We start from the raw sequence: 12,724 nt of genomic DNA on the forward strand, positions 1-12,724 counted from the left end.
CGGTCACTTTTCCTTTCTTGTCTCCTCACTGGCAAATGGGGGGGGCATGGGGAGGGGTGTGTGATGATAGCTGTGTTTATTACAGGGGTATAATGTTCTTTTACGGTATGTTAGACAGGTTTATAATACATTTTTATTATTTTAATATACCGGTAATCTTAATTTGAATCCAGCTTGCCAAACGTAAGTTTCAGTATAAAATAATTAGTGGTAGGACCTTGTGAGTGGCTTACGATGTTTCCATCACCACTCTTGACACACTAAACCACAATATTTAAGAGGTTAGAATTTTATACTTGGTGATTAAGACGACCCCCTAACTTTGGGCCGATTTTTTTTAATGTTCAAATTCCGTCTTATAAGCCGAGATATACGGTAGTCAGCTGAATGCACATGGGGCCCCCATAATTTTCTAATTATACATGGAGACTACATTAAATGGAAACGTTTCGGTATAGAAAATGCGTGTGTCATTTGGAGGAAAAAAAGAAAAAAAAGAAATGGTCACAACTGCGGCGGTCGTAAGTCCCGACGGTCGTAAGTCGAAGCAGTTGTAAGTAGAAGTCCAAAAATCCGGACTGCTTGGGGATTGGGTCGGTCCGGATTTTCAGATTTTCCGGATTCTCAGGCAGTACTTTTAAAATTCAAATTTAAGGAGGAATAAAGAAGAGATGAACAGTGTACATTTTGATAGTTTATTCATTAGCAAATATAGCATGCTTCATTTATCAAAACGAACAGTTTTAATGAAAAAGCTGTGAATTCTAGAATTTTATTCTTTGCCTTTTTTATATCATAAATTGTAGACTTTCCAATGTCGTATGTTTCCATTAGAACAGTATTGCTCACACCACGTTCTAGTTTCTTAATTATTTCAAGTTTGTCAGTCAATTTCAACGTGTTCTTCCTCTTCACACAACGAAGTTTATCAACTTTAGGAGCCATTATTATGGGCTTGTACAGTACTCTGTAAATGGAAAGAGTAGGACTCAAAATATTGTTATATTACAATGGTATTCTATTCATACTGTGCTTGATATAATGCATTCACGGAAATGTAATATTTTTTCTGAAATGACGAACGTATTACAGTGGAAAGTGGGATAAAATCGTGACGAAAACAATGACTTTCGCTTTCTTTCGTTCAAAAGATGTTACCGTAATCGCTTTTCGAATGGTTTTCAGTTAAAAAACTGTTGTATTACGATAATATTATATCCTAATTGACTTGAATAAATAATACGATACCATATTTCTGAATATTTTCATTAAAATCCATCAAAATCATTTTCCTTGTCATCGTCTGCAGCACCAAACAGCTTCTCCCAGTCCTTTCCTTGAACAGGGCTAGAGGGTACGTGTTTTTCAAATCGTTTTCAGTTAAAAAACTATTACATCACACGTATATTTTACCTAAACTGCGCCTGAATGAATATATTCTCGGAAATAAATAGTAATTTTGCTGAAACGTGATGTATTTCAATGTAAAATAGGATAAAATACATGGCGAAAACAAAAGACTTTACCTAAGCTTCCGATGTTCTTGAGATGTTACTCGTTTTTTAATAGTTTTCGGTTAAAATTCTGTTAAATTACAATGGTATTCTATTCATACTGTGCTTGATATAATGCACTCACAGAAATGTAATATTTTTGCTGAAATGACGTGCGTATTACTGTGGAAAGTGGGATAAAATAGTGACGAAAACAATGACTTTCGCTTTCTTTCGTTCAAAAGATGTTACCGTAATCGCTTTTCGAATGGTTTAGTTAAAAAACTGTTGTATTACAATAATATTCCCTCCTAATTGACTTGAATAAATACTTGAATGGAAATATACAATATTTTTTTTGAAACTACCCGCGTTTCAGTGTAAAGTGTCGTAATAATAAATGATAAATAATTTGTCTTCGGCACTCGTGTTTCAGGCACGGCGAGCCTCAGTTTATAGGACGTAGAGCGTTTTTACTGAAGGTTTTGTTGTTCTATTACCCTCAAAAATGTGGGTCGAACTTTAAACGAGGAATATCATAAATTAACGATTTCTTGGTCAAAAAATCAGTGTCGACCTATAAACGAGGGGGGTTATAGAGGAGTATATACGGTATGTTGTCACAGTTTGATTGCTCGTTTTAAAGTGGCGACCACGTGGTCGCTCGTTGTCGCTGTGCAGCTGTGGCGCTCACGCATGCGCACATACACACAAAAACCCGCGAAAAAAAAATTAGTTTTAGAAAAGTCCGGATTCTCGGGTGGTCCGGATTTCTGGCATCCGGATTTTTGGACTTTTACTGTATATATATATATATAATATATATATATATATATATATATATATATATATATATATATATATATATATATATATATATATATATATATATATATATATATATATATATATATATATATATATATATATATATATATATATATATATATATATATATATTATGCTATATATATATATATACACAATCAGCCTCAGCTACAGCGGTCACATTCACGTTTCCATGTTTCGTGGTGCCTGCGGCTGGTCTCACATTCTGTGAATGCGTGTGCCCCTTTGGAGAAGCGGCTGGCGAGCAGCGCCATTTCAGATCCCAACCTCCGCCATCACCATGTTGTGTGGCGTGGTGACAGTCTTGCTAAGGCCGGCTCAGTCATCAAAACATTACTGAGTTCTTCACCCACCACCCACCACAGCCGGCCCAAGTCAGTGACAGTGATAATTATAGTGAGGATATGGACTTATATGGACTTTGAGGGGTTTGACAAAGAGGCCCTGCAAGCCTCTGTGGTTCATAGTGATACAAGTGATACAGGAGAAGGCCAATAATCTGCCCTCTGCCTCGGAACCAACCCCCCATCCCCGTGTGCCCAGCCATCTTTTCTACTAATGTAAGTGTTAAAAAACCTAATATTATTGATATTTCTCTTAATTATTAATTGTGTGTGCATACCATCATAAAATTAAGAAGTCATTTTTACTACAACGTAGGTATTGTGTCTGAAAAAGTGGAGTTTGGGGGTCGGCCCGGTCTCTCTTTCAATTAATCCCATATGTTATGTTGTTCACTTTACGCTTTTCTCACTTTCCGCGGTACCCTGTGGGTTGAATTAACCGCGTAAAGTGAGGGATTCTGTATGTATATATATATATATATATATATATATATATATATATATATATATATATATATATATATATATATATATATATATATATATATATATATATATATATATATATATATATATATATATATATATATATATATATATATATATATATATATATATATATATATATATATAAATATATATATATATATATATATATATATATATATATATATATATATATATATATATATATATATATATATATATATATATATATATATATATATATATATATATATATATGTATATACACCTAGACCCCGACTTACGACGGGGTTAGGGACCCAAATCCAGGTCGTAAGTCCGACATAAAGATAAAAAAATCTACAATGAAATACAGTACAGTAAAAGTAATGAATAATGATGAATGGATACAGTACAGTGAAAGTAATAAATAATAAGGAATGGATACAGTGTGACTGAGCACTTAACCTTTAATGTAGTCAGCTGAATGCACATGGGGCCCCCATAATTTTCTAATTATACATGGAGACTACATTAACTGGAAACGTTTCGGTATAGAAAATGCGTGTGTCATTTAAAAAAAAAAAAATTTTTTTTTTATCTATATCTGAGGCGGTCGTAAGTCCCGACGGTCGTAAGTCCACGTAGTCGTAAGTCGGGGTCTAGGTGTATATATATATATATATATATATATATATATATATATATATATATATATATATATATATATATATATATATATATATATATATTATTTTATTTTATATATTTTTTCCAGGTTTGAGAGATGAAAATTAGGGAAATTTTCTGGAAATTCCGAGAAAAATTTTCTGGGGATGGGGAATTTTTTCCGGCTATGAGAGATGAAATAATGCATCGTTTTGGGAAATTCCGTAGATGAGGGATTTATTTCCGGGTTTGAAAGATGACATAATGCACAATTTCTGGAACTTCCGAGAAAAATTTCCCGGTACACGGAAAATTCTTGAAAATTCCGGGGATGAGGGATTTTTTCGGGCTTTGGCAGAGTCATCTCATTACCCGGAAATCTCTCATTCCTGGATATGCTCTGCACCAATTGTTCCGGCTAATGGAGATATCACTTCTTATTGTAGATGACCTGAGAGTTCAAAATTCCCAAGTAAGATAACAGTAAGATAACTTCAGGTATCTGAAAGAACTGCTTATCTAAAGGGTTTTTTGTCCCACAACTTTTGGTTATGGGAGGTTCTGCTATAGATAACCACAAATAAGGGGAATGGACATCCAGGTGGTAATTGAGTGTGAATGAATGGAAAGTGATTGCAGGGGAAATGTGTTTTGATGGTGAGGTTCTTGAAGTGATAAGCGAACCAGGTGGATATTTTGGGCGTTTGTGTACAGTACAGTACTATATATTATTGTTTATTTTATTTTATTCTTTTACAGTTATTTGCAATTAATGGAATGAGCCCAGGAGACTTGTTGACACATCGTGTCAGCGGTTATTATACATCCAGCCAGTCTTCAGTTGCTGACCATAAGTTTGGTAAGTCTATAATATTCTCATATTGTTGCATAGTTATACAACAGGTATGGAAGTTCAGCAAATGGCCCAAGGTTTGATTCTTAGCTGGAGTATAGGACTGGGTTCCCTTTTGCACTTTGAACATCAACAAAAAAATATGGATAGTTTGATTTCTTTATCCATTAAATTTGCCATGTTTGGCACATTCATATAAAAGGTGATCTGTCCTTTACCACCAACCTGTTCACCATTCTTTCCAACAGCATATACTCCTTTGTTAAGGAAACTTATGTTCACTAGTTTATTCTACCACTTTATTGCTCATGCTCAGTCAAGTCTCTCTCTAGATTATCTAAACTCTATATCTGCCTTGCCCATAGATCTGGAGACCATGATACACTCAATCAGTCAGTACCATCCTCATATCTGAGGGATGGTGACCTTGGTCCTCCACTCTAAATGTTTTTGGTAATGTTTTTACCAGTCTCCAAGAATATGTATTTCTCTAGGGGCCCAGTTATTAATTTCACTCATCCGTCCCAGTCTCTGCCTTCCCCTGGCCCTCTACCGTCAACATTGCCCATAATATTTATGTTATTATCCCCTCATCCCTAATTTTATGACCATAGAATATCATTTAATTTTTCTGTACATTTCAAGTATTTCTCTTGAATGTTTTGCTAATCTTAGTACTTCTTCATTTGTTTTCCACTCAGTATAACTTATTCTTAACATTCGCCTGTAACACCACATTTCTGATGTCTGCTGAAAGTGTCCATGCTTCTGACCCATACAACAGTCCTTGCCTTATATTCAGTATGGGATTTTTTATCTTGAATGCTTTGGACCTACCGGTAGGGGTTTCTGGATAAGTTTTTTTCTTTCATAATTTGGATCGTTATTCCTAAAATGTATTTAAAACAAGTATAAAAATTAGAAAAATAGAATATAAATTGCTAGTAACTACCCTGTACCATTTCCACTGTTCCACTTCCAAAATGAAGATATGTTGGGTTGATTAATCCCTTAGCTCATGGATTTTAATGCAATTTTTTTTATTTTTTGTTTTATATTTACATACAGGCAAATTAAAACACAAAATGGTTTGCTACAAGTGTTATTATTTTGGGAAATAGAGCAGGCCCCCCAAAACTGCAATAATAATCCCCACATAACTTTGGAATAAAGAAATACAATAATGGGAAGATTTTTTAGTACAATTACCATATAACATTGTTGTGGTTGTAAATAAAACACTGAATTTGTGAATAAAATCTGGCAGTACACTTGCAGCATAAGTTTCCTAACCTAATCTTACCTTCCCTAACTTAACCTAACCTTTCCTAAATCTAATCTAACATAATTTTCCTAACTTAACTTTACCTTTCCTAACATAATTTACCCTAGCCTTTCCTAAACTAAGCTAAGCTTAACCTTTCCTAATCTAACAACTCAGGATAATTATTTATTGCACATGAAAAGAAAAATGAGAACTCTTGGGATAATGAGTTATGGGGTTAACTTCAGTTACAAGGCATCATCTGAGGAGATATTTGGATCATCTGGGGAAGGGGGGGAGGGGCTTTAGAAACACATGGGCCAGAAGTTGAAGGCTGAGGCTCAGACCCAAAGCTTGATTGAAGGCATTTTGAAACATTTCTTGCAACATAAATTGTTTCTTATGTGATGGAGTTTCCTTTAGCAAGTGTTTTTTAATTTTATAGGCAGGCATTATATGTTGCTCTGATTTGAAACTCTGTTCCGTGGTACAAATCAGTTCTTCAGTAAGGTTTATCATTCTGTCAATAGAGATTTTGTTTTCTACACTGACATTATGTTCTTCATTATTATTATTGTTATCTGAATTTTCATTCATCACCATATCCAGGGGTGGATCCAGGAATATTAAAAGGGGAGGGTCCAAGAAGTTTCGGTGGGGGAGCATGGCAAGCGCAGCAAGCCCACCCAGCTGGGGGTTGTGTTTGGGTGGTTGTTGGAGGTTGTGTGTGTGGGTGGGTGGGTGGTGTTGGTGTGTGTAGCACAGTGTGGGTAATGTGAGTGGGGGAGTCGAACCTTTTTTGGGGGGTGAGGGGGAAGGGGCGTGTGGTCAGTTTTCTCCCCTTCCTCACTCAACTGTTACTGAACCTGAAGTTGATGTTGAAGCTCCTTATGATACTGAATTTGATGGTGTAGCTTAAGTTGATGGTTTAGGCCTTCGAATAATAAAGCTGTCGAAAGAACCTTGCACAGCTGCTTTCTTTTCTCATTATACATCTTTATGTAGAGGTCATTTGCATTTATTTAAATTTTAATGCTTTGTTCTGTTAATGGATCCACTTCAGAAAATATGTTCATTGCTTGCTTCATATAATATCCACAGACCTCTCAACTTTTTCAGATCGTTTTAACACCTCTAGTTTCTCGGCTAAGCTTAGACACTTTCTATAGCTTTTGAAACAACACTACCATCACTTGCTCTCTTGCTCATGTTGAATAGGGATGCAAAAATGCTGTAAGAAACCTGAGAAAGTTTTTCTCCAGTTCCTGTTCCAGATGCATGAAAACAAAAGGCCCGCCAAGTTTTGACTGTTGTTTACCACTCATTAGCAAGGCAGCTTGTTTGTGCAAGGCGCTCTTCATTTTTTTTTTTATAATGAGGACATAAATTGAATTGAGTCCTAAATTGACTAGGGTTTTAAATATGAAAAGTTTTTGGTCGAACCGTTGTTACCGGAGGCTTTACTGTACAGTAATACAGGGCATCTCTGTTAGCCGTAATCCCCCAAACCCGGAACTCTCCGATAACCAGAATTGAAATTTTCTCGGAAAATCGTTCCCAAAACTGTAATTTTCCGGAAAATTCCGGCTTTGGGAAAGCTTTTCCGAGGGGCACATTTCCGGAAATTTCCAAGAAAATTTTCCCAATACCCGGAAAATTCCGGGGATGAGGGATATTTTTCCGAGTTTGAGAGATGATGTAATGGGCAATTTCTGGAACTTCCGAAAAATTTTCTTGTTACCTGGAAAATTACGGAGACAAAGGATATTTTTCCGGGTTCGAGAGATGATGTAATGGGCAATTTCTGGAACTTCCAAGAAAAATTTTCTGTTATCTCGGAAATTCCGGAGAGTTCCGGGGATGAGGGACTTTTTTCCGGCTTTGAAAGAGTCGTCGCATTACCCGAAAATCTCTCAATCCCGGAAGTGCTCAGCACCAATTGTTTCGGCTTACGGGGATATCACTGTACAGGTACCGTATTTTTTGGCTTGAAAGATGCACTTTTTATGACAAAAATATACCTTGAAAATTACCATGCGTCTTCCAGGACGCTAGTAGCAGAGGTTTTCTTAGGGTCAACTGAAATCAGCCCCTTACTAAGACTGTTACCTCATTACAGTACTTAACAATTACAAGTATTCTCTATACAGTACTATAAAACTATTGATTTAACTAATATTGTTGATATACAGTATATTGCAAAAAATATAAAAAATAAAACCTTGCCGCTGTGCGGTTTCTTTACTAATGGCAGTGGTGCGGAAGTGCCATCTATTGAGGAATTGCTAAAGGTTGTCTGATGGTCTCAAAGCGCAGGAATGTTTGTTTCTTTATACATAGGCTCTCATATTTGGACACCTATTTACAATAGGCTCTCATATTTGGACACCCATTTAGACTGTAAAAACCTCGCAAAATTAAAATCTTCCAAATTTAAATACAACTTCCTAAGGAGAAAATTAATTTGAGTCTGGTACTTTCGATGTTTGGCTAAATTTTGCCTTATTTACCCTACTTTTTGGGCGAATTACTCCCTGTAATAAAGCAACATCCTAATAAACCAACGAAAATAACACAGATAATGTTAAATAAAAACTAAAAGCAATACAGAAAAAGTTTTTATGTTCTACGTCTTCAGCTAGAGTTGAACCTGATGACTTAGCAACTTCGTCATCCAAGTAAAAACACACACAACAACATTGGCGGTCCTTATGTTTTGAACTTTACCACCACTGGTGAGTAGAATTTTTTTTTTTAATTCAGAAACATTAATTAAAATATATATGAACAGAAAATAAGTGTTGCTTTCATATTCTTATGTAGAGTAATGACGATATGTTTTCACATGTGCTCACTTACATACGCGATCTCACTTTTTCTTTACCATTAATAGTTAGCTACTTCCATTGTTCCATTTATTAACATTAAATAACATTACTTAAAACAACCATATTATTTTTGTACATTAATTTTACTACAGCTACAACCAAGGTCTTATTTTCTTCAGTTTTATATGTAGAACCAATCAGTCACTGGTTTTGTAAACAACGAAAACAATGCTGTGTCATCTCCTCGTGTGTTTTAATATTTTACGTATTATTAATGAATTGTATTGTTCATTTTGCACACATAAACATTAATTAAATCAAAAAGAAATTAATTACAGTGGTCCCTCGGATAACGAACACAATTCGTTCCAGAAGGTCGTTCGTTAACCGAAAATTTCGTTAAATGTAACATTTGTTTCAATGGGGTTTTGGGTAATTGGTTCCACCTCACCGAAAATTACATACAAACTAAAAATAAATGCAGTAAAGTACACATACTTTGAGGTGTGCATGTAGAAGGCTCCTGGTTGATGATGATGATGATTGGAATTAGAAGTGGGGGTGGAGGAGAAGGGAGAAGAGAAGGAAGTGGGAATGGAAGAGAAATCACCCCATGCTTCATGCCGCCATTTCACCCATAAAACTTTAGTTCACTTGGTGTAATTCAAGATTATTTTCTCTAAATCAACACTGCACTGCTCTATATATTGTCAATATGTAAAATATACTTCAGAATGCCCAATAATTGTACTGTAAAAATGTAAAAATAGTTTATGTTCAAGAGAGTCTCAAGCAAGATGTTACCTCCACTGAGCAGCGACACAGACTGACACCTGCTGGGTGAGTCAAGTGGCTGTTTGGCGCGCTAAAAACTAGTTTCCTGTACTTCAAAAATATGTTCAATAATTGTTGAAATGACTAAAAATTTTAATATAAAACTTTTAAAATTATTGAATAGTACAACCTTCTTGATATTTACTCAAATGGGAACGAATTTAAGCCGTAGAACCGATTACTGTATTGGCGGACTAATATTCCAGCTGGTGAGCAAGCGAAAACATGTTGAGAAGAATTCGTAAGAAATTCGTGAACCGAATTTTTTTCGTTAACCGAATTGAAGATTCTTATAGAAGGTAATTCGTGAACCGAAATTTCGTCAACCGAGGCGTTCGTTAACCAAGGAATCACTGTAATAAACAATAATGAATCTTTTGTACATAAAGAGAAATCACGCTGTATTGTTCACGTCTGAACGTTGGCGGGCCGCTCAAACCCATCGAAATTCAAGTTTCCGCCGTCAAAATTTGAAATTGTGTAGTGTTTTTGGTGTCCAAATATAAAACGTTGAATTAAAAACTCGCGAAATTTGAGAACCTGCTTTAGTCTGTAAAAACCTCGTAATATTCAAATCGTCCAAATTTAAATACAACTTCCTATGGAAAAAATTTCTTTGAGTCTGGTACTTTTGAGGTTTGGCTAAATTTTGCCTTATTTACCCTACAGTACTTTTTTGGGTGAATTATTACCTGTAATAAAGCAACATCCTAATACACCAGGATTTGAAGATGAATAAAATGCTTTTGACTGTTTTACTGGACATGATATTTAGAGATTTACAGTTTTTTTGTAATTTTTATTGTTTGCCCACCAAAAATTTAATTCAACTGATTTTTACCGAGTTTTTTTTTTTTTACTTTTATATTTATTTATTTATTTTTTTTAAATATAGATTTTTTATTTTATATAGACATTGATATACATGTTTACATTTGCTTACCTTCTACTGTTGGAAAATATTTCCCGTCATTGTCATACCGATAAAACAAGAGAAAAAATGTAAACACTACAGCTCACGAGATGCGGAAGGGACCAGGTGTATAAAATGAGTGCTGTATTAAAGATTTCATTTCTTATACAGATTTTTTTTTTTTAAATTGATGAAAATGATGACTGATAAGCAGTTCTAAGTGATGATATTCAAAGAGGTGTGTGTACTTGTGCCAAAAGGGCTGTATATCAAGCAACGGTTTCACTGGTGTCGGTAGTGGGCAGCTACCAAACAGGGAGGTACTACTGCCTGGGAAGATATTGGTAGACCCTGCTGCCATATGGCATCACAAAAATTGTGACCAAGTCCCAGGTTGCTCATCTGACTTTCTGCCTCATTTACACACAATTGCAGGGTCTCAATTGTTTCTCTTACTTTGACAACACAACATACATATTTAGTTTCTCACTCTTGATTTTTTTTTCTTTATGGTTCCTTATTATTATTATTATTATTATTATTATTATTATTATTATTATTATTATTATTACTATTACTATTACTATTACTATTACATTTTTGCCCCCTAGGCCCCGATGTGGGTCAGTGACCTGTGCCCAGGTGGGCTAATCCCCGTAAAAAAGAAAATAAATAAAATAAAAAATTATAATTTTTTTTTTCCTAGAATTTCATTTCCAAAATCAGGGTGCGTCTTCCACAATGCAGTGTCTTCCAAGCCGAAAAATACGGTATTCGTTTTTCTATGCTGTATTCAATACACGATTCATACTATTTGAAACGTAAAAATAAATTTCGCCAATACAGTAGGGAAGGTGTGAAAGGGATGTAAACTGTTATCCTCCCTCTCCCTCCCAGTAATCCCCATTCCACCATGTTATGCACATCACCTCCTCTTGCACTGATCTCCATAGTTTCTGGTAAGTGGAGTAAGTGACTTATATTCAGTATTATTATTAATCGTTTATCATGAAATGTTAGATTTCTACTAAATATGTCCTTTAAAGAGGTTTGTTGCATTCTCAAATATGACTTTAAGACATCTTGAGTTAAACAAATATTCCAGAGGTACATATCTCTATTTATATAAAGGAAGTTGGGGAAAAACAAGGTTTGCTTTATGGAAATCATCTTTAAGGCAAACTTTTTAATAACATACAGTATAGTTAACATAAACTAGGGGATGCCTTTACTTTGAAGGCTTATGGAATCTGTGCCCAGATTTCTTTAAAAAGTAGCAATCGGTTGCTCACCGGAATACTCCCAGTCATCACAACTGACACCAATCATCCAACTCCCCCCTCCCCCATACATGCATGTTTCTTCATACAATGAATACAATCTGTATAATATACTACAGTACTACTACTTGCCTGAACAGTCAAAATATGTTGAATAATCATTTCTTCATAAGTCTAAATGTATTAGAATGGTAAAGCTGCATCCCCATTGAATACAAAGACTTGACTATAGACTTGTAGCCCTTACCACTGGGTAAAATGGCTCCCTCTGACTGGCACACCAATACTTTGTTGTTAGGTTGTTAAATATGTAAGCACTTGAAGAACTACATAAGGGGGGAAAACATCCTCTGATCTTATACAATTCCAGTACTTTAATTAACATACCTAGCCCAGTTCAACCTTTGTACTAAAGAGGCATCAACTTAAGTAGGCTGTTCCACACTTGACCCAGTTACAAATCAGGAGTGTTTGCTTATCATTAAATTAGTTTTAAATTAGTTTCCAGCTGCTAATATTAAGGGTTACCTGGGTCTCCAGCCCCTAAATTTAGTGAGTACCAAAGTCTGTCCTCAGCCATAGAATGGGATGTCCGGATCAATTTTCCATTTTTGAAGAACTCGGCAGACTGGGTTGAATTGTATTTGGAAAGGGGGGATTCCCATTTTTCTTTTGATCTAAAGACAAAATATTCTCCACATTTCTTGAATTATGGAGCTCTTTCCATCCTAATTTTATAGTTTGGGAGAGTAGTCCATCAAATGGATTATATTAATGAAACCTCAACATTTGAGTCATTTTGTAGATGGATCTTATGAATTTTATTTTCAAATTGCCAGTGTTCTCTATTAGTGTACAATACAGTATATATGTTGCAAAAATCAATCAGAAATTCAATGGCATTATGACATTTTCCATGAAACAAGCCTGTC

The 12,724-nt window shown here is 35.0% G+C and overlaps 1 protein-coding gene across 5 annotated transcripts in view; it reads left to right on the top strand.

Annotated features, from left to right (window-relative positions):
• Nucleotides 1-12,724, top strand: part of LOC121871881 (adenylate cyclase type 9-like) — a 159,655-nt gene that overhangs the window by 59,269 nt on the left and 87,662 nt on the right. For all 5 annotated transcript variants that reach the window (XM_042374467.1, XM_042374463.1, XM_042374466.1 and 2 more), the window contains one exon: nucleotides 4,580-4,679. In XM_042374467.1, coding sequence (XP_042230401.1) covers nucleotides 4,580-4,679 — 100 coding nt within the window. The remainder of the gene's footprint in view (nucleotides 1-4,579; nucleotides 4,680-12,724) is intronic.

Source organism: Homarus americanus, unplaced genomic scaffold (assembly GCF_018991925.1).
Source record: "Homarus americanus isolate GMGI-L3 unplaced genomic scaffold, GMGI_Hamer_2.0 scaffold39675, whole genome shotgun sequence".
In the NCBI taxonomy this organism is placed as follows: Eukaryota; Metazoa; Arthropoda; class Malacostraca; order Decapoda; family Nephropidae; genus Homarus; species Homarus americanus.